The sequence below is a fragment of the Neofelis nebulosa genome, chromosome 15 (assembly GCF_028018385.1).
Source record: "Neofelis nebulosa isolate mNeoNeb1 chromosome 15, mNeoNeb1.pri, whole genome shotgun sequence".
Taxonomy (NCBI): Eukaryota; Metazoa; Chordata; class Mammalia; order Carnivora; family Felidae; genus Neofelis; species Neofelis nebulosa.
Genome location: NC_080796.1, coordinates 7,247,604 through 7,275,227, shown reverse-complemented (window position 1 = coordinate 7,275,227; position 27,624 = coordinate 7,247,604). Strand labels below are relative to the sequence as shown.

The 27,624-nt window shown below is 56.3% G+C and overlaps 2 protein-coding genes across 7 annotated transcripts in view; one reads left to right on the top strand and one right to left on the bottom strand.

Moving 5' to 3' along the window:
• TP53BP2 (tumor protein p53 binding protein 2) overlaps positions 1-19,766 on the top strand; it is a 53,659-nt gene extending 33,893 nt beyond the window's left edge. For 2 of the 5 annotated variants that reach the window (XM_058701363.1, XM_058701364.1), the window contains exons 5-18: positions 2,064-2,165; positions 4,106-4,280; positions 4,907-5,088; positions 5,318-5,482; positions 5,657-5,882; positions 7,341-7,463; positions 7,750-7,898; positions 8,613-9,072; positions 10,247-11,022; positions 12,822-12,959; positions 13,642-13,775; positions 16,169-16,335; positions 16,744-16,943; positions 19,067-19,766. In XM_058701363.1, the coding sequence (XP_058557346.1) occupies positions 2,064-2,165; positions 4,106-4,280; positions 4,907-5,088; positions 5,318-5,482; positions 5,657-5,882; positions 7,341-7,463; positions 7,750-7,898; positions 8,613-9,072; positions 10,247-11,022; positions 12,822-12,959; positions 13,642-13,775; positions 16,169-16,335; positions 16,744-16,943; positions 19,067-19,108 (3,039 nt within the window). In that variant the 3' untranslated portion in view covers positions 19,109-19,766. The other 3 variants (XM_058701361.1, XM_058701362.1, XM_058701365.1) reach the window with 3 other exon arrangements.
• A 2,049-nt stretch (positions 19,767-21,815) lies between these two features.
• CAPN2 (calpain 2) overlaps positions 21,816-27,624 on the bottom strand; it is a 38,614-nt gene continuing 32,805 nt past the window's right edge. Inside the window, exons 17-21 of one of the 2 annotated variants that reach the window (XM_058701367.1) lie at positions 27,347-27,415; positions 26,756-26,834; positions 25,149-25,265; positions 24,261-24,319; positions 21,816-22,676 (exon numbers count right to left, since the gene is read on the bottom strand). In XM_058701367.1, coding sequence (XP_058557350.1) covers positions 22,653-22,676; positions 24,261-24,319; positions 25,149-25,265; positions 26,756-26,834; positions 27,347-27,415 — 348 coding nt within the window. In that variant the 3' untranslated portion in view covers positions 21,816-22,652. The other variant, XM_058701366.1, reaches the window with a different exon arrangement.

Here is a 27,624-nt window from a genome sequence, read left to right as displayed (position 1 = left end):
GAGGTATATGCTTTGCAAATATTCTCCCTGGTCTGTGACGTGTTCCTAATTTAATAAAGGATAGTTGCTCAATTGAGAGGTTTTGTCTTGTTCTTTTACATTTAATTTTATGACCCACTTTGAACACTTGGCTGTGGTACGAGGACTTGAGCCTCGTGCTGTTGTGTACGCGGACGTCCAGGTGACCAAGCTGGATGCCTGTTGGAAGGGCCATGCTTTCTCGCTCCAGGGCCTTGCACCTTCGTCTGGAGGCCGTTGCCCCGTACACGTGGGGGTCTGTCCGTGCTCTCCATTCCTCTGTCTTGACCGTGCTGTGTCGGTCACCAGAGCATGGGGAAGTCTTCCGGTCAGGCCGTGTGACTTTTCTAAATTAATTCCTTTTCAGGTTGTTGTGGCTGTTCCAGATCCTGTGCCCTCCCTTATGGGAGTTTGGAATCTCCTTGTTCATTCACACACACACACACACACACACACACACACACACACACGCTTACTGGAAGATGCCTGCATGGCTTAGTTGACTGGGTGTCTGACTCCTGATTTGGCTCAGGTCATGATCCCAGGCTAGTGGGATTGAGCCCCACGTCGGGCTCTGCACTGAGCATGAAGCCCGCTTAGTATTCTCTCTCGCTCTTGCTCTCTCACCCCCCCACCCCTCTTCCCCACTCGTGCTCTTTCTCTAAAATAAAAAATAACCTTTAATCCCTTTTTAAGAATTAAAAAAAGCCTGCTGGGAGTTCACTTTGCCGAGCGTACAGGTCAGTTCGGGAAGCGTGGTCATCTTGCGGGCGTGAGCTTCTGATTCACGAGCATGTCACTTAGCCCAGCTTCATTCAGGCCTTTCTCTCAGCAGTTTGTGAGTTTTCAGGGTGCAGGTCTTGTGCATCGTGTTAAATTTATTCCTAAGTACTTCATGGTTTCTGTGCTACTGGAAATGGTCGTTAAAGATGCTTTTCTAGGGTACCTGGGTGGCGTCTGTTAAGCATCCGACTCTTTGGGTTCAGGTCGTGATCTCACGGTTTGCGAGATTGAGGCCCGAGTTTGGATTCTCTCTCCCTCTCTGCCCCTCCCCATGCACGCGCTTGTGCACATGTGCCTTCTTTCTCAAAATAAGTAAACATGAAATTTTTCCTCAATTTCTGGTTGTCAGTATATGGAAATACAGTTGATTTTTGCCTCCTGATCGTTTATCCTGCAATGTTGCAAAACACCTCACTAGTTCTGGCGGCTCTTTTGTAGACTCTGTAGCATTTTCCTCACGATCACGTTTTCTGTGAGTCAAGACAGTTTACTTTCTTCCTTTCCAAACTGGATACAACTTCCGGCCTTTTCTTTTCTGTTACCGTGGCTTGGAACTTCTAGGAGCGTGTTGAGTAGATGCTTTGAGAGTAGACATCTTGTTTGTCCCTCACAACTCAGTGTATCTTGAATGTTTTTGATGCTAGTGTCATATTTAAAAAAACCTTTTTTTAAGTTTATTTATTTTGAGAGAGAGAGAGGGAGCATGGAAGGCAGGAGAGAGGGAAAGAGGGAATCCCAAGCAGACTCACACTCTGACAGCGTGGAGTCCGATGTGGGGCTCAAACTCCCGAACCATGAGATCATGACCTGAGCAGAAATCACGTCACTTAACTGACTGAGCCACCCGGGCGCGCCTCGCTAGTGTCATGTTTTTAAAGGTCATTGTGATGACTGTGTTCTAGGTCAGCCGCTGGTGCCCCAGCGTCATGTTTAGTGTGATCAAATGTTATTTTTCTAGTATAAGTTAACTACAGAACAAGGTGATTCTAAGTAGTTCCATTTCGGCCACCGACTACTGAAACTGTTTACTTTTACATTTATAACTTGAAGAGCGCTGGTCTATTGGTGCATTTTATGTCTAAACATAATAAGACGTATCCCCTGTGGGGATGTGAACATGAAACTTAATGGTCTCGTTAATATTACGGGAGAAGAACGGCCGATTTTGGCGTGATGGGTTCAGGTGCGGCTTAAGCAGACCTTGGTGCAGGGTGTCTGTGATCATTTCGTGGTAGCCGGAGCGCATGTGGTTTCGTTTGCAGGCTGGCAGCCCCGGGATGGATCTGACTCTGGCCGAGCTTCAGGAGATGGCGTCCCGCCAGCAGCAGCAGATTGAGGCCCAGCAGCAGATGCTGGCCACTAAGGTAACGTCTCGTTGGAGGACGGGCGGGCCGGCCGTTGATGCGTGAGTGAGGCCGCTCACGCTGTGCGCCGTCGCCTCCCAGACACACGAGGAGACTGCAGCCCACGAGGTTCCTGCTTCCCGGCGCCTGCTTCTGTTTGCTGCAGCATTTTCTGGAAAGCCTTAGATCATCCCCCGTGTTCAGGATCGCTGGACCCCCGATCCTGAGCAAAATTATCCTTGTCGTGTATCGGTAACAGAGGAAGAGCATAAGGAATGCTTCCACTTGGCTGGTGGGAACCGCTCTGGACTGGCCTTGTCCTGACTGGTTGCTAAAGCGAGAGGGACTTTACAGTCAAGTCCTGCTAACTCTGTCCCCTTCTGCGTCATGACACTGATAACCGGCTGTTTGCCCTCTCCTGAGACATCCTGCCCCCACAGACTAATGCTCATCCTGGCCTCGAACAGGTGAAAAAACATAAGAAGCCTCCATTACCTTCCAGACCAGTCTCCCTGTTGCCTCTCCTGCCGGCCACAGGTTTCTGGTCTAAGTCCTCAGACTTCCTCCAGAGAGGCTGGGAGTCGGTATCTTGGGGTTTGCAGGCTAACGGTCTCAGCTCTATGGTTGTAGCACTAAAATGGCCGTGGACGCAAATGAATGGATGGCTGTGTCCCCCAAAAACTGGACTTCTAAAAACAGCAGGCTGGATTTCACCTGCCGTCCCTGGTCTGAACACTCAGTGTCTGCACCTGACCAGTTTTTTAGTGACTGTAAGTTCACTGGAGCTAGGGTACCAGTGGTGGTCTGGCGTGTGAGGTCCCCAGCGACACGCCCTGTGGCCCTCCTTGTCATAGTGCCAGGGCTCCCATGTATCCGTTTCTGTCTCTGATGCCAGGCACCAGCACCTTCAAAATCAGGTGTAGCATTGCTTCTCAAACTTCAGCCTGCATACGAATCACCTAGGGGTCTTGCTAAAAATGCATGTTCTGGGGGCGCCTGGGTGGCTCTGTCAGTTAAGTGTCTGACTCTTGATTTTGTCTCAGGTCATGATCTCACGGTTCGTGGGATCGAGCCCCATGTCGGGCTGTGCTCTGACAGAGTGGAACCTGCTTGGGATCTTCTCCCTCTCTCCTTGCCCCTCTTCTGCTCATGCGCTCTCTCGCTCTCAAAATAAACATTTTAAAAAATGCATGTTCTGGGGCACCTGGTTGGCTCAGTTGCTTAAGCGTCCGACTCCTGATTTCAGCTCAGGTCATGATCTCACAGTTCGTGAGATCAAGCTTTGCGTCAGGCTCTGTGCTGATAGATAAAAATAAGGTTGAGTAATAGAACAAATCTTTAATCTTGGGGACTTATTTCGAAACTATTTTGTGTTACTTCTGTTTCGGGCATATTAACTTGAGGTTACTCTTGATGATAAGTTGTGTGACTCTGTTACTGGATTTTAGTTAAAAATTTTAGTATGATAGAATGTTACGCTCTGGTTTTTTAGAGCATTAAGTGGTTCTTCACCTCTTTCCTAAGTGTGTTGAGCGTGCGCTAGCTGTGCAAGGTGCTGTGTGAAGAGAGTCACATTTCACGGTTCGCTCCTTGCCGGTCGCCCCACTTTAGAGCTGAGGAAGGCGGTGAGGTTATGCGGTTTGCCCAGTCTTAGAGCCAGTAAGTGGCAGCACGCGGGGTTGGGAGTCCAAATCTGGCTCCAAAGCCGCCTTTGTAGCGAGCGTGTCTCTGTGTGAGCTTCTCCTAAACTTGTAGCCACGGCCCGTGAGAACCAGTTCCGGATCGCTGTTCGCTCGCGGCATGAGAACCACGGGGAATAAATGTGCTCGTTCCTGGGTCTTGTCCCCATGAGGATGGAGGGCTGGGGCCAGGAGCGGGTGCCTCGCGGGCTGGCCCGGGTTCGTTCCGGGCTGTGGCGCGCCTGCTGGGAAGGGCGCGCTGACCGTGGCCTGTGTCTTCAGGAACAGCGCTTGAAGTTTTTGAAACAGCAGGATGAGCGCCAGCAGCAGCAGGCTGCGGAGCAGGAGAAGCTGAAGAGGCTGAAGGAGATCGCGGAGAGCCAGGAGGCGAAGCTGAAGAAAGTGAGGGCGCTCAGGGGCCACGTGGAGCAGAAGAGGCTGAAGAACGGCCGGCTCGGTGAGTGGAGCCCGGGGGCGGCCGGGGTGGGTGCGGGGGCAGGGCGGGGGCTGGTGACAGGCGTTGCCAGGGGTGAGAGTGGGACGGGACCGTGTGCGCAGGGGCCTCAGAGTTGTTGGAAAGCAGAATGCCCTGTAGCTTGGACACCCGTGAATAGGAGTTAGCTGCTGGGCGCTTTCGACAAGGTTCCTGACTCACCTTTGGAAAATGTCCTAGTGGTTTATTTGGGTTTTTTCCCCTCTAAATACTTTTTGACTGGAAATTTGACGAAGGATTTTTATTCATAGAATAGGTCTATTACAATACCACTTAGTTACAATTTTAGTGACTTAACGACTCCGTCTACCGCTTTTACAAAGCGCAGATTCAGAGTCCTAAATAAATTTTGTTGTTGCCCAAGTTTGCAGTTTAATACTCAAGATCCGGGTCCTGCCAAAGTCCCCTCCAGAGGGAGGCTCATTCAGAATGCGTCTGCCGATTCCAGCCGCCTGTGAAAGAGAAGGCTTCGGGGCCTTTCTGAAACGTCTGCGCTGTGTTCCGAGGCTCGTCGGACAGCCCGGTTGCCTGGGAGCGCTCGTTCGTAGTTTTCTTTTCAGCCCTGGTTGCCTTTCTTCTTGTCCCTCCAGTGGAGGAGATCGAGCAGATGAACAGCCTGTTCCAGCAGAAGCAGAGGGAGCTGGTTCTGGCCGTGTCCAAGGTGGAGGAGCTGGGCAGGCAGCTGGAGGTGCTCAAGAACGGCCGGCTGGACGGGCGGCACGACAGCAGGTGCGCCGCGGCCGAGCTCGACCGCCTCTACAAGGAGCTGCAGGTGAGCCGGGGGCGCTTCACCCTGAGGTCCGGGACGCACGTCCGAGCGCCCCACATGGGAAGTCGGGGGCCTCCCTCCAGCCGCAGCCGTGGGCCGACGTTCACTTTACACCAGGAGGTGGAGGGTGGGGGCCTTGCGGTTTGGGAAAGTATGGAAGAGGGAAGCATGCGATTGTCTGGGAAATTTTCTTCCTGCTCCCTGCCGCGCGCCCCCCCCCCCCCCCATGCAGTTACGAAACAAATTGAATCAGGAGCAGAATGCCAAGCTGCAGCAGCAGCGGGAGTGTCTGAACAAGCGCAATTCCGAGGTGGCAGTCATGGACAAGCGCGTGAACGAGCTGCGGGACCGGCTGTGGAAGAAGAAGGCGGCACTGCAGCACAAGGAGGGTCCCCCGGTAGGTGGGGCGCCGGCCGCCTGCAGGGTCCCGGGGGGAATGCAGAGCGGGGCCACAGCTCCCCGCCGGGCGGACGGAAGCACGGGCCCGTAGACGTGAGGGAGGTGTCCCGGCCTGCTCTGAGTTCGGTGCCATCTGGGTCGTCACGCTGGAGGACCTGTGCCTCTTCCCCAGGTTGACGGAACCCCGCCCCCGCAGGGGCTGCCGGCACCCAGCCGCGTGGCCGCGGTGGGCCCCTACATCCAGTCGTCCACGATGCCCCGCGTCCCCTCGAGGCCGGAACTGGTGGTGAAGCCCGCTCTGCCGGACGGCCCCGGGGCCCTGCATGCTGCTTCGGAGGGGGCGCTCAGAGTGCACACGCTGCCCAGCACGCGGTCTGCGGCTGCCGCCCAGGCCAGAGGTGACTCGGTCCCCCCGGCCCTCCGTGGCTCGCCCTCCTGGCCTCATTGTCCTTCCCCTGGGTTGGGGGTTTTACAAACGGTCTTCCCGTCCCTCGTTCGGGTGCAAATTTTAAGAACCTCCCTGTGATTTTTGCCAGTGCAGTGATAAGTTTCTTAACCCTAAATGATACGGTTCTGTCTGGGAAATAAAATGTAGTATTATTTTTGGAGTGAAAATTGTTCTCGGTTCCTTCTCATTAATAAGGAGATTTCGATCTGATGTCTGTAACTTGACAGCTTTTCTTTTTGTGTAAAACCCCGTATGTGGGCAGCGGTGCCGTGTTTTCAGAGGGCGGGGTCGTGAGTGCGTTCTGCTGAGAGGTGTGTGTGCTGTTCACACGTGCTTGTGCATGAGAATCTGCTTGCTAGCAGTTTGTGCGATAAAAGTAAGCATACTGGAAGCTTACGGTGAACCGACAGAGGCTGCTTGTGTCCGTGACCTTGGCGTTTGGTGCAGTCCTCGGGTGCGTGTGGAGGTGCGGGCCGGAGTCTCGTGGCAGGAGGAGCAGACGGAGGGAGGGTTGTAGGAAAAGCAGGGTAAAGACGACCTTTACAGGCCTCGTTCAGACCCCTGCAGGCAGGGAGCAGCCGGCTCCGTCTGACCGCTGTCACGTGCGGGAGACAGCCAGCTTCACGGTCACTATTGTTTGCCCGCGTGAAACATTAGAGCTGCCCTAGAGCTGCCCGGTCCGGGTGTTACTGTGGAAAGAACTGCTTTAGTTTTGCCTCTGTGAGGACAGAGCTGTGGCCTTGATGCTTCCTTGTCTGTGGGGAGAGAACCTGAGGGCGCCGATCTGTGAAAGACTGATCGATGTCCACAGTTTTGCCTTTTTTGTTGTGTGTGCGTCATGGGTGTGTGAGCTACACCCGGAGTCCTGGGGCCGCCAAGTTGGAAAGTGTTTTCTCAGTGCGATGGTGACCGAGGGGTAGCGTGTCCTCGCTGTTTTCCAGCAGATTTTCTGTTTACTGTGATTACTTTTAAAGAGTTCGAGTACATTTAACTTAGAAATATAAAGTCCAGTATTTTTCTAGGGAAGTTTAGTGGGATTGTTGTAAGTCTGAAATATGAAGTTGGTTTTATTTTATTGTTACATCTTAAGTTTTTTGTAATGTTTGTTTATTTTGAGAGAGAGAAAGAGAGGGAGAGACAGAGCCTGAGCAGGGGAGGGGCAGAGAGAGAGGGAGACACAGTATCTGAAGCAGGCTCCAGGCTCTGAGCTGTCAGCACAGAGCCCGATGCGGAGCTCAAACTTACGGACCCATGAGATCCTGACCTGAGCCAAAGTCAGACGCCCAACTGACTGAGCCACCCAGGTGCCCCTTGAAGCTGTTTTTAGAGATTAAACCCTGTGGCAAAAGGAGCCATTGGAGGTGCCTTTCCAGCGCCGGCTTACCCGTGTTGCTTTTCTGCATCCTAGGCTCTAAAATCCATCCACTCAGCCCTGACTGGAGCCCCCCAAGTGCAGACGTCACCGTGAGCCAGCCCTCCGGGCCTGCACCCACCAGCTCTGGGCGGGCCCTGGACCAAGGTGGGGACCAAGGTGGGGTTCGCATGCGCTGTCCGCAGCGCTCTAGTCTCTAGCTAGTTTTCTCGTGTGTTGGCACTGGGGACGGTGTTTACTTCCAGACCACCTTCTTTTGTCTGGGGATTAAAGTACCAGCACGGGAGCATCTAGGTTATTCTGTAGTCGACTTAATTTAAAAATAAGAGAGCATTTAGTGGCTACAGAGTTTCAAAGACTTTGAAGAGAGAGAAACTTCTGTGTGAAAAAGAAATTGTACTACAAACAGCTTGAATATCCATGTGATTTTTTTCTCTGTCTCCAGTCGACGATGGAGAGGTTCCCCTGAGAGAGAAGGAGAAGAAAGTTCGCCCCTTTTCGATGTTGGACTCGGTGGACCAGTCGGCTGGCCCTGCCCCCTGTGGGGGTCTGAGGAAAAACCAGAGCAGTGAGGACATCTTGCGGGACGCTCAGGTGCGTTGGGATAGCTCAGTGTTAACACCCGCCGCCCGTTCCGTACGTGCCCCTCAGAAGAGAGACTATTGTATGAGGGAGAGCAGGAAAACAAACGAAAATATATCTGCAAGATGAGAAAACAGAACAGAATTTGGTGATTTTAAATTCTGCGGCTTAAGTGTATTTGTGGTCTCACCCTGTGTTGGAGAGCGGCTCCTTTGCCTGCTGCTGGTTCATGTTTCGCGTGATTCTCTAAAAAACTGAGGGTGCGTTGAAGAACAATCGTATTTGTGTCCTTCAGTTACCTTGTTTCTTCAAAACTGGGAGCCGAGTTTATGTCTGTGACGATTTTGTGTGTTAGAACCGCGGCCTTGGACGGCGTGTTGCCCGAGGCGGCGGCCTGGTTTGTGTCCATTCTGATGAGTGCAGAGGATGTTCGGTTTGGGGGCCGCCTGAGTACGTAAGGTGGCAGTTAAGGTTTCCGAGCGGGCACCCAAGGGTTCCTACGTAGGAAGTGGCAGCAAGGAGTTATTCGGGGCAGGGATGGTGTTGCATTACTGAGCTTCCTTATTTAATGTGGTTAAGTTCAGAGATTTAAAACTTTTTAGTGATTTAAAAACGTAGAGCTAGTGTTTTTAGCGTGACTTATATTGGCGAAATGAGGTTGTCTAGACATCCCGCGGACCCATGGAGGCAGTGTTTTGACTGGCTTTGTACGTGTGTGTGTTACAGGCTGCAAATAAAAATGTGTCTAAAGTACCGCCTCCCGTTCCGTCAAAACCAAAACAGATTAATTTGCCTTATTTTGGGCAAACGAATCCGTCACCCTCAGACGTTAAGCCGGATGGAAACGCTCAGCAGTTATCAACAGCGGCTGCATCCGTGGGAAATAAACCCAAAACAGCAGGGCAGCAGCGGGGTCTGCTGTCCCCCGGCGCACCTTCCGTCGGCCAGGGCCCGGCCCTCGCTCCAGCTTGTAAGCAAGAAAGTCCCCCTGCGGCCGCCGTCCGGCCCTTCACTCCGCAGCCTTCCAAAGACGCCCCTCCTCCGCCCTTCAGAAAGCCCCAGACGGTGGCCACGAGCTCCATATACTCCATGTACACGCAGCACCAGGCGCCCGGGAAGAACTTCCAGCAGGCCGTGCAGAGCGCGTTGACCAAGACGCATTCCAGAGGCCCGCACTTCTCAAGCGGTGAGCTTCTGGGCCCGGTTTTCCCCGGCGCGGGTGGCCGCGGGTGACGTGGTCATGTCCTCCCCAGAGCTGTCCTCTCTCGGTACACAGCGAGATGGCTTTGTTCTCAGAGTTTTGTTTAATTTGCCTTCTGTTCTCAGGAACCTTAAACAGGTGAAACGTCTGTTAAACGTCAGCCCACTGCAGTAGGCGCTGGGGACCGTAGGTGATAGATGACTAGAACCCATGGCAGACATGGCTGTTTGCACGGTGGCGACCCCGTGCACTTGTTCCCTGCTCCTGGTGGGCGAGGCGCACACAGGCGGTCCCCGCGCACCGGGCCATGTCCTCGCTGCGGGTCAGACCGCACACATGCCCTTGGTGTGAGGAGGCCTGGATAGCTGCCCCTGCGTGCTTTTCAGAAGAGCGCTCCTTCCTCTGTTTCAAGCCGTTCTGATGAGCACAGAGCTGCTAGTTAAACATAAAAGCATAAAAAGATACACAGTCTGTTAATTTGTTGGGTTCTGAGAGTCATTAGTTTATAAAGCTAGAATAGAGTTCACTCTCTTTTACTGAATGAAATTGGCTTTCTAGTCGTGAAATCAGCGTGCAGTTGTGGCCTGAAGTGCCCCGAAAGTGATCAGACGACAGACACGTCCCGCACGTGCCACAGCGGACTCGTCCTTAGTGAGGCCTGCTGACACAGTGATTTGGGAATTGGATAGCTCTGACCTGATCAGAACGCTGAGGGGGAGGGCTTGGGCAACTAGAAGCGGTTCTTGAGAACTCAGGAAGCCAGATACGATTCTCCACAAGTGTGAAAGAGAGGGTGGTGTGTGATTCCTTCTAATCTGGACTCAGGAGAGGATGACCAGCCCCCGTTGCTTTTATGCTGTTTTCATGGTTTGGGTGCAACAGACAGTGATTGCTTAACAGTTACAAGGGCAGCGTTTTCTTATCGGCACATGAAATAATGGCGTGTTACAGTCAGCGAGGGTTTTCATTCTGTCAGAAGTTCACTGTGCCGCGATGGAAGCCTTGCTTTGTCCTTCGTTGGGTGTAAAAATTGGTTGTGGCGCAGGGTGCTGGGTGATGACTGGAAAATTAAAAGACGTTTTAATTATCGTCAGCTGGGTCTGTGACCTGCCGGCTTTATTGAATACTGATCGGGGCTTTGTTTCCATTTTCCAATCAGTCTACGGCAAGCCTGTGCTCGCTGCTTCCCAGACCCAGCAGCAGCATCCGGAGAACGTCTATTCCAGCAGCCAGGGCGAGCCCGGCAGTCCCGAACCTGACCCGGAGCCCGTGGCGCCCGCTCAGGAGAACCACGAGAACGAAAGAATTCCTCGACCGCTCAGCCCGACCAAATTGCTGCCTTTCTTGTCCAATCCCTACCGGAACCAGAGTGACGCTGACTTAGAAGCCCTGCGGAAGAAACTGTCCAATGCCCCACGGCCGCTGAAAAAACGGAGCTCCATTACAGAGCCAGAGGGGCCCAATGGGCCAAATATCCAGAAACTCTTGTACCAGAGGACCACCATCGCTGCCATGGAGACCATCTCTGTCCCCTCGTATCCGTCCAAGCCGACTCCAGGCACGGCCGACTCAGAAGGCCCAGGAGAAATCCAGAATCCGTACTCACATGTGGAGCCAGAGAAGGAGACGGTCTCTCTGGTTCCCGAATCGGTGTCCCCAGAGGAAGTGGGGAGCACCGGTGCGGAGAACGGCGACATTCCAGCTGCTTCACCAGGCCTCGACTGTGTGCCCGAAGGAGTCCCAGACGGCAGCCCACGTTTCCAGAGTAGTGTGGAGGAACCGAGAGCAGAGACTCCGCACCTGCTCGAGGTGTACCTGGAGGAGTACCCCCCGTACCCGCCCCCGCCGTACCCGACCGGGGAGCCAGAAGGGCCAGGAGAGGACTCTGGGAGCCTGCGTCCCCCCGAGATCACGGGGCAGGTCTCTCTGCCTCCTGTAAGTAATGTGGCGTGTCACCTGGTCCCTTCAGGAGCCCCCCCCCCCCCCCCCCCCCCATCTGGTCACGGTGTCCCAGGTGGTCGACTGGCAGAGCTCCGGGAACCACCTCTGAGTTCGCAGGGTCGTTTGCCCAGGGCGGCAAACATGTCTGCAGCCCACCTTTTGTTTCACAGCCCCCTCAGTGCGCAGTGCGTCTCGTAAGTGTCCTAAAAATCCATTACATTCAGAATACCTTTACTTTTTCGTTACTTCTTTTAATATTTATTTTTGAGAGAGCGTGAGTGGGGGAGAGGCAGAGAGAGAGAGACACACACACAGAATGTGAAGGAGGCTCCAGGCTGTCAGCACAGAGCCTGACACGGGACTCGAACCCGTGAACCGTGAGATCGTGACCTGAGTCGAAGTCGGACGCTCAACCGACTGAGCCCCCCAGGCGCCCCAAGAACAACCTTAGTTTTTAAGGAAGAGCCCTTTTCTCTGTGAAGAATCAGAGTTCGGTTCTTTGCGATACAAACCACACTTGTTTCTTCGACTGCGGTCGGAGGTTAACCTTGAGCCCACGCTGTACCCAGCCTGGTGTGCGGTTCCCTGCAGCTGGTGTTAAACACGCGGAAAGGAAAGACGTCTCACACCTGGTTTGGCCGTTCCCCCCACCCCGCCGGCCATCCAGTCAAAATGATGTGTCCTCTCAGGGACGGAGGAGACCGCCGTTAGTGACCGCGTCGTGCTTTCTGCTCAGGAGTCTGTGGCCGTTGTCCTGGGAGAGCCATCCCCTTCTTGCTTGGGTTCGAGTGACCCAGGGCAGCTTGTGTCTGCTTGTTCGCGAGCGGGCGCGGGGCCCCTGCCCCACGCGGCCCCTGCGCTGCGCGTCACGGTCACGTAACGTTCACACTTCCCTTTTCCAAGAGACGACATTTTAGTCCTCACGCGTCAGTGGAGTGATGGCCGCACGTTTTCCGCAGCGCCGTGGTTGTCCACCCCGAAACCGCGCTGCGTGTGTGCAGCACGGCGCACCTCCGCGAAGTTGCCGCTTTGCGGGCTGTGTGCGAGGCGCTTACCGTATGCAGTGTTAGGGCTGGTCTTCGCGAACTCGCCGTGTGTTTTTTAAGTCTGGCTTATTAACGGTCGAAGGGCTTGAGTAGCTTACTCGTGTATCTCGGAGTGTAGTTAGACTTTGAGTAGACGGCAGTGACGGCGTTTTAAGACCGGAAGGTTTCTTCACAGTGTATCTAAGGCAGATGATCATATTTCTTATTTCCTTAATTCTGTCCACTCTCCCCCGAAGCAGGCGTTTGTTGTTACGAAACGGTTGAAAGGGAGGGAGTTGAAGAATCCACATCACTTGGATTTAAATTCCAGCCCTGATGTTTACTAGCCGTGTGCCTTGTTTCCTGATCTGTAAAAGGGGGTAATGGGATTCTCGTGAGGAGTTCACGAATGATCATTCGTTAAATGTCCGCCCAGAGAACTGTGTGCCCAGTCTGTGGGGTCTGTCGCACTAAATAGAAGGGGAACCCAAAGACCAGTTCTCGACCCAGCGGCAAAGCAGCCTTCTCGCCATCGCACGTCACACCCTTAGCTCCAGCCGTGGTGTCTTGGGTCACCCAAACGGGACACGGTTCAGTTCTTCCCTCTTCGTTCATTAAGCTGTATGTTACGATTCACGTCCGTGTCTGGATGATGTTACATGTCTACAGAATGTGCCAAGTGCGTGTTTGTGAAGCCCCTTTCGCTCCCCCCTTCCCTCGGTCTCTGCGCTGAGACCAGGGCCCTGACTTCACACCTTTTTTCTGCAGGGCAAAAGGACAAACTTACGTAAAACTGGCTCTGACAGGATCGCCCATGGCATGAGGGTGAAGTTCAACCCCCTGGCCCTGCTCCTGGACTCCTCTCTGGAGGGGGAGTTTGACCTCGTGCAGAGAATTATCTATGAGGTACCGTCTAATGATACGACCTTCTGTCCCATTCGGACCTCCGATCTGAGAGAGAGGAATTGCATCTTTAAATCGTGGGGGTCGGGGCGAGGTGTTGAAGGGGGGCGGCGAGCATGCCCTGGGACGGGCTGTGCCGGTGGAAGGTGTGACATAAAGTTGGGGGCCCTCTGGGGTCTGGTCTTTCTCCGGGAGATCTCCACCCTCTTGTACAGTTGTGCCTGCATGGGTCCGGACCGCACAGGGTTCGTGGTCGTGCCTGTGTGGGTCCGGACCGTGCAGCGTTAAACTGCAGGTGTGGGCCTTATTTCAGAAGCCTGCTATTTAAAATATTTTTAGTTGGCCTGTTTTCCTTTCCATGGCAAGTGCACCTTGTCCTTAGACACTAATTTGTGGTGGGAGTCGGAGGGTAAGTAAACATCAGTGACTCTGAGGGTAGAGTTTCCGGCCCCTCTTCATGGGTAAGAGCCTTTTTATAGTGAGCGCCTACTTACTCTGGCTTCCCCGCCTCCCTCATTTCTAGACTTGCTCTTGGTAGAATTTTCCTGGCTCCTGAGGTTTAATTATGATGGAAAATAACGCCAAGAGCCTGCGTCTGTTCTCTTGATCCTAGACAGCTGGTGGATTGTGATCTGAACGGTGACAGAAGTGTGAGTGACAGTCACCCTTCTTCTCGATGTCACAGGTTGATGACCCAAGCCTGCCGAATGATGAGGGCATCACCGCCCTTCACAATGCCGTGTGTGCGGGCCATACAGAAATCGTGAAGTTCCTGGTGCAGTTTGGTGTGAACGTAAATGCCGCAGACAGTGACGGATGGTAAGGACCTCGCTGACCCCTGCCCCGGCTTCAGGGTGTCACCGTGAGGGCCCTGCCGGGTGGTGAGAGCATCTGCGTGCGTCCTGCCGCGGCTCGTGCCTAGACTCCCCTCTTGCTCCCGTTCTGGAGCACGTGGAGTGTTGGAGTTTAGTAGTTAAGTAATAAAAACAGGAAATGTCACAGCCGCACACAGTTAGTAGACTCGAGCAAGTTTGAGAAATCCTGATTTAAGCAAGGTCCCTTCACCCATGAAACCTCTGTTTTTAATATACTGCTGTCCATTGCACGTCTGCACGAGGGAGTCGGGTTTGTAGATTTTCCCAAATACACGTGACCGTGGAATCCATTTTTTGTGGAGCATTTTGTGAAATGGTTTTATGTGCATAAAGCACAGGAGGGACTGTTGTAAGTGATGAGTGTTCCTCATGCGATAATGGATTGTTACATAACGAGTTAAAGGTCTTGATAAGATATTGTCAGCCCGGTAACAGTAATAGAATTGAGAGTAAATTTTGTAATTTTTCTTTCTTTCTTTTTGGAAAAAGAAAATTTTAAATTATGATAGGTTCTTTTTTGGAAGAAGACTTGTTTTTTTCCGTATAGGATTTTTAAAAACCTGGAATCACATGAAGATATTTATGCAGGTATTTTTATAGCTTATTTTTCTGTTAACGTGGTAAGTGGCTGTACGATGACGTCGGCTTTACCTCGTGCACAGGTGTATGTCACGTGCGTGCACACAGGTGCAGAATAGAATAGCCCTACATTGCCAGGAGTGACTCTCTCTCTTGTTCGACACTTAGATCATCCCCCAGGTGTTTGTTCCAAAGCATTTTGGTTACAGTTTTTAAAAATTACATTTATAAAAGTAACGTGTATGTGCTGTGGAAAATGTGTGTAAAAAAGGGAAATGAGAAGAGGAGATCAGCCATTCGTACCCCACAACGTAGAGAGATCAGCATCAGTGGTTCTTAAGTATATTCCTTTAAAGCTTACGTACGCGTAAGTATTTTAGCCTAATTTTTTGGTTTAACTTTACACCGTAAGCAAAACAAATTTTTTAAGTCATCTCTGTGCTCACCGTGGGGCTTGACCTCACGACCTGAGAACAAGAGTCTCACATTCCTCTGAGCCAGCTCGCCCCCGCCCCAAAACAAGTTCTTAATGTGTCATAACGTCTTCGTTTCCCTTTTATTAGGAATTTATGTATAGTTTTTCATTTTTTAAAACCACGCACTTAACAAACCTGCAGTAATACCAAAGTGAGCGGTGGGGGCAATACGTGATCTTAGAGACTGTGCCCTCGAGAGGAATAAAAAGAGGGGAGAGAGGAAACAGGTGAAAGCATGAAACCTGTGTAATTCGGGGCCTGGTCCACATCCTCCAGTTCACGCTTGAGCTGGGCCGCAGCGCCGGGTCCTCTTCCTCTTCCGTGGGTCTGGATCACTTAGCGCTCGCTGCAGACATCTGAGGTGCTGGAGGGGACTCTCCGTATGGTGTCCGCGAGTCCCTGCCGGCCAGCTGCCGAACAGACTGAAACGTGTGCGGTTGACAGTCCCTGTTCTCGTCTGCATTGAACTACCAAGGTGTTTTTTTTTTTTTTTTTTTTTACCAATTAAAATTCAACTTGGATTTTAACAGCCGTTAAGGAAAGGTAGTTTTCTGTGTGCACCTTAATTTCTTCAGAAGCGGTAACGACAAGGGAACACGTAAAGGCCCATGTTTCAAGTGCAGGCCTATACCGCAAAGACGGTCGTGCCCTCCGGTCTGGCACGGCCGGGCGCTAAGGCTGGCACTAACTAGGCAGGTGCTCCAGAACACATCCGACTCTTTCTGAGACGACTGCACAGATTTCCTGTCCTTCGCTCATTTCCTTGATTCCCCTGGCCCTCCGTGCTGCCCTGTTGGGCGCCCGGTGTGGCCTGTACGCAACATGTCCCTTTGTGGCTGTCGGTCTTCGGCGGGTTCATGTGTCCATGTGTAACTGATACTGTTTTTAAGTTTATTTGAGAGAGAGAGAGAGAGAGCGCACAAGAGGGAGAGGGGCAGAGGGAGACAGGATCCCAAGCAGGCTCCACGCTGACAGCACAGAGCCCGACACAGGGCCCAAAGCCACGAACTGTGAGATCGTGACCTGAGCCGAAATCAAGAGTCGGACGCTTGACCAAATGACTCCCCCGCCACACACACACACACACACACACACACACACACACACACACACTCACACACTGAGGCGTCCCCGTGTGTAACATTTCTAAAACCGTGTGTAAGAGGTTTTAGGAGAAAGGCCCAGACCGAGGAGTCCGGAACGCTGTGGGCAGACAGCCCAGCCCGTGGGCGTGGTGTGCACCGGAAGGTCCTCCAGCCCCGTTTGCCTCGTGTCCCCCCAGGACCCCGCTGCACTGCGCGGCCTCTTGCAACAACGTGCAGGTGTGTAAGTTCCTGGTGGAGTCCGGAGCCGCCGTGTTCGCCACCACCTACAGCGACACGCAGACCGCCGCCGACAAGTGCGAGGAGGTGGAGGAGGGCTACGCCCAGTGCTCACAGTTCCTTTACGGTTCGTGACAGCTGGCTCGAGTGTGGGGTTACTGCCTCCCTTTGCCCGGAGTTTCTAGGGTGCAGTTGCCAAGTAGCTTTAGCATCTGGGGAAACGTTTGCGTGTCGTGCGCGGTCCTGGCCGTTGAGCACAGGGCGGCCTCGGAGGCAGGGACGGATGCGGCTTCTGTGCTTGCTCCAGTGGGGACGGCGTGAGCCGACCCCACGATGGGGCGGTTTGACCCCACGGGGGGCTCTCCCGAGACTCAGAGAAGGGAGGCTCCGGGTGTGGGCCCGGCGGCCCAGGCGTGTCCGCGCAGTCAGACGCGGGGGCTCCGTGCCTGGGGCACCGGGGACGGGAGGTGCCGGGGGGTGGGGGGGGGCGCGTCGGGCGTCGGGCCCTGATCCGCTGGCTCCCCCGTGGTTTCAGGAGTGCAGGAGAAGATGGGCATCATGAACAAAGGGGTCCTGTACGCGCTGTGGGACTACGAGCCTCAGCACGGCGACGAGCTGCCTCTGCGAGAGGGGGACTGCCTGGCCGTGCTGCGGCGGGAGGACGAGGAGGAGACCGAGTGGTGGTGGGCGCGCCTGCAGGACCAGGAGGGCTACGTGCCCCGCAACTTGCTGGGGGTAAGTGTGTCCCTCTGTCCGCGCGATGGCGAATCCTCACGTTTGGACGGTGGCGGGTTCACGCATCCAGCCACATTTTCCGTGTTGGCGAGCCACCGGGCACGGTCAGGGTCCCGTGCTCTCAGAGGTCCTGTGCTCCTCACGGGACCCGGGGCTGGACCGGGGAGGGCACTGCGGGCAGGAGTCACCTTCTGTCCTGGATTTAGGTGGAGGGGGCTCTCGGGAGCGTTTGCAGGGAGGAGGCCGGGAGAGTGGGCAAGAGAAGGGAGGGAGCGTAGCACTTTCCAGACGCTGCATTGCCGACCTGAATGCCGTGGGTGCCAGGGCGGGACAGATAACGGAGAGCGAGGAGAGGACCGACGTGGGAAGGTGGAAGAGCCCGGCCGGGGAGGTGATGACGGTCAGCGGCGCGGCTCCGCGCGGTCCCCCTGCACCTGGGCGTGGCGGGAGGGACCGGAGGGCACCACCTCCTGAGATTGTTGAGGCGTCTGATGGACAGCGAGGGGGAGAGGTTTTTATGGGGGTTTCGTCAGGTCGGACCCACGCGGGCTGAGCGGCACGGAGCCGCTCCGGTGTCTGGGTCTCTAGCCAGGGCTCCGGGTGCGAGCGCTCCGCTGCCCCGTGTTACTCTGCCGAGTGACCGTGGTGTCGGACCCTGGCTGCCCGGATTCCGACCCGTGCCCCCTCCTGACTCTTCTTGTCCGCTCCCGTGTCTCGTGTGCCGTGTGGGTGACCTCGTGTGTCCCGACTGCTGCCCCTGCTCACAACGTTTATCATTAAGTAAAACTTTGAGCCTGGATCATATTCACACATGTGATTCTGACGTAAATTACAAAGAATTGATGAAAGTTAAAGTAAATTTGGCCATGGAGCCCTTTATTTATTTTTTATTTATTTTTAATTTTTTTTTTGAGCGCGAGACTGAGCGTGAGTGGGGGAGGGGCAGAGAGAGGGGGAGACCCAGAATCCGAAGCCGGCTCTAGGCTCCAAGCTGTTAGCACAGAGCCCGATGCGGGGCTCGAACTCCCAGACCGTGAGATCGTGACCTGAGTCTAAGTCAGATGCTTAACTGAGGTGCCCGGGCCACGGAGCCCTTTAAACGAGCTTTCCAGTGACCCGACCAGAGTTGTGTCCAGCCCGACGGAGCCTCTGCAGCCGCCTCCCTGCCGAACATGAGCAGCAAATACTAGTTCTACCTTTGGACGTTTCCTGCCTCTAAAACCTCTCGGAACTAGTTGCTTATTGGAACCTTTTGTTGTGATTTTCCAAGCGGTCCTGTGACTCCTGAACAGAGGAGGCCGCGTGGCCCAGGTGCTCGGCCCTCGGGAGGCCCGCGTCAGGCTGGGTCGGAGACGTGCGTGTTCACCCCAGCCTTTTGGAGGTCTCCCCGGGGTACACGTTGCCTCTAAGTAACGTTTTTTTGGTTTCCTTTGAGTTTAAAAGAAAAAAGGAACTCACGTAAATGTGGAGTTTTTAATCAGCGGTTCAAATTTGAGTCTAGAAAATTGTATTGACCCGTTGTTTTCTCGGAAAAATCATCTTTTGCGTGGTGTTGATCACCCATTTTTCAGTTTTGGCTGGAGTCTGACTCCACTTTCTTTCAGCGAACCCTTTTTCCCGTTGTGTAGGCGGGAGGAGGGGGTTGTTTACTGCGCCAGCTGGATGACTCGTTGGACTCACCCGTGGCTTCAGGACCTTCCATTCTTCTCTCCGGCTCTTGTTCTAGAAAACACAAAACCACAAAAACCCCCACACAAAAACCTCCACTTACCCTCCCTGAAACCGGCAGACTTTTAGTCTGTGGCATCCTGTCGCTCAGTCTCCTGTCACGGAGTCGGGTCTGTTGTCAGTGAGGTTACAGGAGACCCTGATCTGTCCCGTCCGCTCGGGAAGCTGCAGGCCGCGCGGGTGGGGCCGGCGCTCAGCGCCACCTGCATTTTTATGTGGGACCCCCTGTGACTTTGCAGGGGAGGTGCCGAGTGTGAATCTTGTGTCCTGGGGCGGCGCTGGGTGCCTCACGTGCAGAAAGAGTCCTTTCCTTCGTTTCTTTCCGGTGACAGCAGACCCCCATACTCGAGGTTTTGTCTCTGCAGCATGTAAATCATTTCTCCGTTCTCTTGCAGCTGTACCCCAGAATTAAACCCAGACAAAGGAGCTTGGCCTGAAACTGCGGAGTTTTAGTTTCTGAAGAACTCACCTGTTATCAGTAAGGAGAAGTGACGTGATTGTTTGTGGCAGACATTTCACAAGACTGCTGACGACGTCACTGGAAGGCATCTGGAATGGGCTCTGGAGGGAGGTGAAGGATTTGGGGAGTTGGCTCTCCGAGGGGGACCTCGGCGTGATAAACTGGCCGTGCTGTGCTGGGGAAGCATGTTCCGCGGAGCAGAGGACAGACAGTGACGTCCTGTTTGTCTGAGAGAGAAGTGGGGCCGCTCCGTGGGCTCCGTGTCCCACCTGCTTGCTGTTGGTCGGCGCGTCCCCTGCACCCGCCCCACCGGGAAGGACCAGAGCCGTGGAGTGGGCCCCGGGACCTTGGGACACAGGCCACACGCTCAGAAACACGTGTTGGCGGGTGTGGGCGGTCCTTCGTGTAGGAGTTTGTAGCGTCTTCGGAGTCACGTGTGGAAGGAATCCTGGGACCGAGCCACAGCATAGCTACCTGAATGTGGAATCTGGTTTTTAGGGGGATTTGAATCTATATTTATTGTCTTTTGTATCCTGGAAATTGGAGACTCACTATATAGACTTAACCATGAAATTTATCAAGATCGTTGCTGACTTTAAAAACAATTGTAATAAAATTAAACTTTTTGACTCTAAGCTTTTTACTGGTTTCTGTTCTTTGTGTCATGAAAAGCCTTGTTGAAGCTCCCACGCTGTTGGGAGAGTAGCGGTTTCTTCCCCGGCCATGTGGCTGCAGTGAGGAGTGAGGTTCTTACAGACGGCTGGGTTTTGAAATTGGCGAGCTCTGCGGTGGCCCTGATTGGGAGCCACGGGGACAGCCGGTGGCCCCGTCCCCACGCCTCTGCGAGAGGAAGGGTCTGGTGTTCGTGGTGCTGTTTGCAGGGATTCATCGGACAAGAACTCAGACTGAGTCTGCATTGTTTGTGATCTGTTACCCGGTTTGTGAGTCGTTGCAGAGCCGGTGGATCCGTGTGGCGGGGTCACCGAGTAGGAGCCACGCGGGAAGGACCGGCCGTGTGCAATCCCGGCATGTTTGTGGGCAGCTCAATTCCAGCAAGAAGGCGGGGGAAGAGCTAACAGGCCACGCTCTGCGGGTAACAGAGAAGGCGGTGACCCCGAGGGCTGGACACCAGAGGACCACCCTGCTGCTGCCCCCAGCCTGGCAGGGTTTGGAGGTGGGGCTCACGTGAGGTCACCAGGTTAAGTTCCCCCTCCCTAAGGCATTTGCGTCCTTGGAGGAGGAAGGGACCACCTCCCCTCCTCAACGTGAGGTCACCACGAGAGGGGGTGGCCACACACGTGCCACGAAGGGTCCCGCACCCCAGCCTCGGACCCCCCAGCTCCCCAGAACAGTGATGGGGTGTGGGGTGGGTCCCCGGTGGGCGCTGCGGTAACGGGACAGCATGGATCGCTGACCTTGGACACAGTGGCTTCCCCAGGGGCTGCTGCTGGGTCCGGCTGCAAGGAGGGGGGTGCTGGTCCTGGAGCCGCAGGGGGATACCCGCTAGGGGACAGTTTTAAGTGATCTCCACAACCCCGAGATGACCCGCTGCGCCGGGCCCCCGGGGATGGGTGATTTTAAGCGCATAAAGCGACAGGAAGCGAGCGCGACACCTGGGTTGGTGGTTCCTGGCCACCAAGCGACCATGACCCGGCCGTGCCCTCCACAGAGGCCTCTGCGTGTACCTGCTGGTGAACCGTGATCATCCATTGTCCCCTCAGCCCTATACCCACGACGTGTTTTCTCTTCTGGTTTTTACTTGTTTACGTCTTACCCGAGGTCTGCGTGGGAAGGTTTGCAGGTACAGAGAAGGGTCTGGGGTCGGGGGGGGCGCAGACGCTTCTGGTCTGGCTGTGGTGTCTGTCGTGCTGTGGGCGCGGGACCACCACGGGAAGGACCCCGGGGTCGGATGGGGTGGCCCCGTGAGGCATCTTCACGGCCGCAGTTTAGGTTTTTGTAGAAGGAACAGGGCAGCTGGGCGGCGGGCCCCGCGGAAGTGGGGCTTTTAAAGGGGGCGGGGGCACGTCTACCTTCTCCCCGTGAGGGAGGCGATGACCAGTGCTCCCCTGTTTGGGGGACCCAGGTGCTTGGTCGTTGTCCCCAGTCCTTTTCTAAATGGGTTGAGCTAAGCGGAGCGTAGCCCTTGGCTGTTTCGTGTCTCTGTTTCCTCTGCTGTGACAACGAACCAGGGAGCAGGGCAGGTGGTGGCGAGCCGGGGGCCTTGCGGGCGGCCCCCGGCACAGAAGCGGTTTGTAGGCCTCTGCGACCTGGGAAGGCGCCTCCCTCCCCTTCCTGTGTGCCCGGCCCCCACTGGACGAGGCTGGGAGATGCGCTTGCTGGCCCGGCCCGGCCCGCCCCACACCTCTCCTGGGTCGTAGGGCTCCCGCAGGGGCACCACTGGCAGGCCCGTGACTGACGCGCCTGTCCTGTCTGCCTCTCTCGTCCCCACACCCGAGGGACCTGCCTGGGCCTCCTTGGGGGAGGCCAGGGGCAGCGGAGGAGAGCCGCACCTGCTTTGTGGGCACTTGAGAGCCTCTGAGTTGGATTAAGAAACTGCGTAGTTCCAAGCTGCCTTTAACTCTCAAGAGGGGACATGAGAGGTGACCTTGTCGGAGCGGGAACAGGCCGAGACCCGGGCGCACCGCCCGCCACGGGGCCCCCGAAGGACAGCACGGCACGCCGGACCGCTTGGGTCACTCTTTATTAACAGCACGTTCAGCAGGAAGTAAGGCAACAAGGCGGTAGGTGTGTAAGGCGGCTCGCGTCTTCCAGGGTGAAGCAGGGCTCAAGCTCTCCCACCCGTGTCCCTCCCGGCTCCACGCACAAGCGCGGGGGTGCTGACGTCCCGGCCACGAACGGCTCATCCTGTCCTTTCCCGTAATCGTCTCGGACACCAGGCACCTGCTTTCGCGCACGCTTCGGTTAGCGGGCCGAAGGCCGCGTGGCTTCAGCATCTTCTGCGACACACGGGTCACCAGGCCGTTCTACAGAAAACCTGGCTCTCTCTGCAACCACGTGACGGAGGTGTGCGTGCTGGCCCGGCCTGTCACTCTTCGATGCTTCCTGTTTTCCGTTTCACTCCAGGGACGCGCACTGCTGTTTGGCAAATGCCACAGCTGCATTGTTAATCGGGAATTTACTTTCAATGTTCCCAGCAAGGACCTCGTGTCCTTGGAGACTGACTTCGTGTTTGGTCAGCGGTTAAAAATACCTCCCTGTGTTTTTCTCCGATTGGATATTGCCATAAACGGGCAAGTGGGTAAAAGTAAACCGTGGACCTGTTTATAGATGGAAGGTTTTCTCTGAGCTAACCCAGGATTGAGTCACCTGCATGTAATACCAGGATACGCAGATCTTTTTTACTGTGAAACGTGAGACCTGTCTCAAAAAGTATCTTTATTTTCAGCTCTAGTCATTCATCGGTTAGGTAAATGTTCCCGTCATTTTGGGGTCCAGATAAAAAGTTTCTCTGTGGGGGCTTCGTCCTCGGCTGGCTGTCTTCAGGCAGATCAGTTAGGACTTCAGAGGACTGAAAAGCAGAGCCACTGTGAGGAGGAAGACAGCCGGTCAGCTCAGACACCTCGTGCAGAACTAACGGTCATTCTGGAAGAACGACTTGGAGCAGACAGGGATCGGGGCACAGACTCGCGGGTTCTCCTCCCCACTTCTACAGTCTGGCCCGGCCCAGGTCAGGGGCACGACCCGGCTCACAGGCCGATGGCCACGAGACAGACCGGACCACGTGGCATTTCCTGCCGCCCCCTCTAGGTCGGGTGAACATTCTTAGTTCGGCTGTCCCCAAAACCAGTGCTTTCGACCTCGGTCAAGTGGGGGTCAAGTGGGGGCTCTGGGTCACACTCTGCTCCAGTCGGTCCGGGACCCGGGCCCGGGGCCCCGGCTTCTGCAAAGCTGCCCTTGGTGCGTCGTGCAGCCGGGGCCGAGACTGAGACTGCAGCCTCGTTCTAGAAGTTACCTAGTGTCATTTGTAGCCAGCTAAAATGTATTCTCAGTTGGCTGAAGGTCCTTTATAATGCATCATAGCAGGTGCAAAGCTACTTCATTCTGGCTTCCCCCAGGTCAAAGTTCAAGGACAGGAGTCCCTAGTCCCTTACACCTGTCCCCTTGTCACTTTGCTCCTGGCTGGAGCATGGGACCGTGTCGTTCCCCTGTGGCACCGGCCCCTGACCGGCCCTCGCCAGCCTGTGCTGCTCCAAGCTCAGCTCCCCTGACAGCAAACGTGAGGCCACGACCGGGAGGGCGTGCCCTTCCTCCTGGAGGGGAGAACGTTCTGGCACCAGGGTGACCGGACAACATTTTGCACTTTGCTTTTCACGGGACCGGTCAGCCTGCTGCATTGGGACTGACGGTCCCCTGGGCCTTGCTGGGGCTCCGGACCAGGAGCTCGGTAACTCTCTACGGCAAGTTTATGTATTTTCTATTGAATTTTTTTTTTTTTTTTTTTTAAATTTTTTTTTTTCAACGTTTTTAATTTATTTTTGGGACAGAGAGAGACAGAGCATGAACGGGGGAGGGGCAGAGAGAGAGGGAGACACAGAATCGGAAACAGGCTCCAGGCTCCGAGCCGTCAGCCCAGAGCCCCTCGCGGGGCTCGAACTCACGGACCGCGAGATCGTGACCTGGCTGAAGTCGGACGCTTAACCGACTGCGCCACCCAGGCGCCCCTCGATTGAATTTTTAACCGGGGCGGGGGGTGGGGGAATAAGGTAATCTGCCCAGGAAGTATTTTAAGTAGATCTGGTCTAAGGACACATCTTCCCCAAACCCACTTGAATTTCATGCGGGAGAATTTTCTTACGTGACCACCATCTCTCGTGCATGTGAACAAGCACTTCGTTTTCCCCTCATCGTTTTCCCGCGTGTGCACTTGGCAAATTGCGTGGGAGGAGGAACCAGGAGTGTCTCCCGGGCCCGAGGGTCGGCGGGGGGATGCGGGGAAGGGTGTGCACGTTTGTGGTAGGACCTCACAGCCGTTCACAGGCCCGCCTCCCACGGCCACAACACTTGCAAGGTGGAGCTTTTTAAGCCAACAGCCACGGGTCCCTGTCCCGCTCCCCCCCCCCCCCCCCAACCCGTGACAGCTCCCAGTGCCTTGTGAGCGGCTGACTTACAGAGATGAGGTCGAGCTCGATGGTCCCAGTGTTCTCGGGATCCAGCTGCTTAAATATCCCTGAGGGAGGGGGGTGGGGGGTGGGAAGAGGGCCGCCCGGTGAGCACTCCTCCTCCTCCCCCTCCTCCTCCCCTCTTCCCCCTCCTCCTCCTCCCTCCTCTCTCTCTTCACTCCTCTTCCCCCTCCTCCTCCTCTTCCCCCCTCCTCCTCGTCCCTCCTCCTCCCCTCTTCCCCCTCCTCCTCTTCCCCCTCCTCCTCCTCTCTCTCTTCACTACTCTTCCCCCTCCTCCTCCCTCCTCCTTCTCTTCCCCCCTCCTCCTCTCTTCCCCCTCCTCCTCCCTCCTCCTCCTCTTCCCCCCTCCTCCTCCCCTCTTCCCCCTCCTCCTCTTCCCCCTCCTCCTCTTCCCCCTCCTCCTCCCTCCTCCTCCTCTTCCCCCCTCCTCCTCCCCTATTCCCCCTCCTCCTCTTCCCCCTCCTCCTCCCTCCTCCTCCTCTTCCCTCCCTCCTCCTTCCTCCTCCTCCCTCCTCCCTCCTCCACTCCTCTTCATTTCTCCTCCCCCTCCTCCCCCCCTCTTCCCTCTCCTCCTCTCCTCCTCTCCTCCCCCTCTTCCCCCTCCTCCTTCCCCTCCTCCTTCCACTCCTTGTTCCTCCTCCTCCCCCTCCTCCTCCTCCCCCTCCTCCCTCCTCCCTCCTCCTCCTCCTCCTCCTCACTCCGCCTCCTCCTCCTCCTCACTCCACCTCCTCCTCCTCCTCCTCCTCGCTCAGTCACCAGCTCCTCCCTCTACCCACAAGGGTCTGCACAGTCAACCGCGCACACATGCCCTTCCAGGCGGCCTCCCCTGCGCCAAGCACAGAACTGGGACGGGCCTTTCCCCAAGCGGCCACTCACTGAACAGCGTCTCCAGCCGGACCAGACACCGAACGAAGTTATCGAAGTCAATGATGAGGTCATCGTCCGCAAAGCGTGCAACGACGACCTGGTGGAGCTGACACGGCAGCTTGAAGCCTGAAGTCGGAGGAGGAGGGCGCGGCCTCAGGGTGTGCGTCACACGGCGCCCGTGCCACAGACGTGGCCCTCACGTCACCGCCGCCCCATCCCCCGGTGCTCGCCTGGGGACCCGCCGCTCCCACCCTTGCTCCCGACTCTGACCGCTCACCTGGCTCTGCCTGTCCCCGCAGGCTGCCATGAGGCTTCTCTCTCCCGTCCCCGTCCCTGTCCCCGTGGCCCGTCCCCACCCCCGTGGCCCATCCCCGACCCCGTGGCCCGTCCCTGTCCCCGTGGCCCATCCCCGACCCCCGTGGCCCGTCCCTGTCCCCGTGGCCCACCCTTGTCCCTGTGGCCTACCCCCACCCCTGTGGCCCGTCCCCGTGGCCCATCCCCGACCCCCGTGGCCCGTCCCTGTCCCCGTGGCCCATCCCCGTGGCCCATCCCCATCCCCGTGGCCCATCCCCGACCCCCGTGGCCCGTCCCTGTCCCCGTGGCCCATCCCCGTGGCCCATCCCCGTCCCCGTGGCCCATCCCCGACCCCCGTGGCCCGTCCCTGTCCCCGTGGCCCGCCCTTGTCCCTGTGGCCTACCCCCGCCCCTGTGGCCCGTCCCCGTGGCCCATCCCCGACCCCCGTGGCCCGTCCCTGACCCTGTGGCCCGTCCCTGTCCCCGTGGCCCATCCCCGTGGCCCATCCCCGACCCTGTGGCCCGTCCCTGTCCCCGTGGCCCATCCCCGACCCCTGTGGCCCGTCCCCGTGGCCACCTCTCCCCGTGCTTCCTCTCCCGGCTGTTTAGCTCTGAATCCCCTGGAGACTAACTTCCTGGATGCACATGGCCGAGACGGTCTGTCCTAGATTAGCGATAACTTCTGTTCCCGTGGCAAGATTTCCACTGGGCCACGGCTGCCTGAAATCAGGACCACGTTTCCTGCCTCCCCTGCAGCACACTGAGGGCTCGTGACTCAGTCCTGCCAGGGGGTTGTGTGCCTGATGGCGGGGGGAGCCCATCTCTCCCTCCTTTTGTCCACCCGTTGCCAGAACACGGCCGTGGTGCCTTGCCGTCCTAGTCCGGAAGGCCCGGCGGCGGGGGGGCACCTCCCCTCGCACTGGGACCGCCTGGCGGGGGGGGGAGGTGGATCTCGCTGAATCCAGGTATCTGGGGTCTCTGTGTCGGGATTTTATGTTGCCCGCGGGGACTCACCCCAGGGGGGAGCAGAGACCCTCGTGTCAGCCCTGCACCTGGCAAGAGCCGGGGGCCCGCTCGCCCCGCCAGCCTCTCGGAGGAAAAGTAGATTCAGGAAGGTATGGTGGGCAGAGCGTTTTACCGGGGAGCTTTTAAAAGGGGAACGGAAAGGACGTGTTTGTACCAAACCAGCACCCGCTTTGTCTCACGGTCACCGACCTCCACAGGGTGCAGAGCACAGTCTCCCGTACCCCACAGCCGGGACGGAGCCAGCGCTCGCGTATCCCGCAGCCGGACGGAAGGGAGAAAACAGCCACGAGGCGTTACCTGCTTCCTCCAGTGCTTTCCGCATCTCGTAGGAGTTCATGGTGCCAGACCTGTCCACGTCGATTTCCCGGTAAATTTTCTGGAACGAGCAAAATAGTTCCAAGAACCATGACCCAAAGCGAGGCAGGCAGCGAGCTGGCTCGCGCCGAGTGCCGCGCGCGGACGCAGGTTTCCCAGCTTTGCCTCCGGTGGCCTTGGAAGAGTCGCCCACCTTTCTGCCTTAATTAGCTAATAGTGTTGGCCTCTCTCGTGAGCCGGTTCGTCAATACGCCCGTCAGCCAACCAGCCAGCCACCACGGCTCACGTTATCTTATCCGACTGTCGTGCTTGAGCTGCTAAAAACCCATGTTACAAAAGGCGACGTGGCTTCTCCAGGACGCTTTTGGGAGCAGCTGTCAGGGGACCCCATTTCCGGTCGGCGCCAGGCGAGGGCAGGAGGTGGGCTCATCTTTGCTGTCTGCGTGTGGCCAGCCTGTCTCTGTGGGTCCAGTCGCCACCCTGGGGATGTCCCTCCCACCTGGCAAAGGGTTGTACGGGCACCGCACGACCCCGACACAGCCCCCCGCCCCCCGGCGGCCCCCGGGCGCTCACCTGGTACTTCTGAATCTTTGTCCAAAGAACGTAGAACTCCTTCAGCCCCAGCTTGCCACTGCCATCTGACTGCCCGCGGTTAAGGAGAGCCCGGCCGTGGGTGCGTCCCCTCCACCGGATGGCGCTGACGCCCACAGCGTTATCTGCAGACGGCTCCTGCTGTAGGACCCGGCCTGCCTCTGAGGCTGGCGGAGGGCCCAGAAGGAGGCCTCTGGCGACCCTGACCTTTGCTGGTTGGTCTGGGGATGCGGGGGGCCCCGGCCCCGGTGAGAACGAGC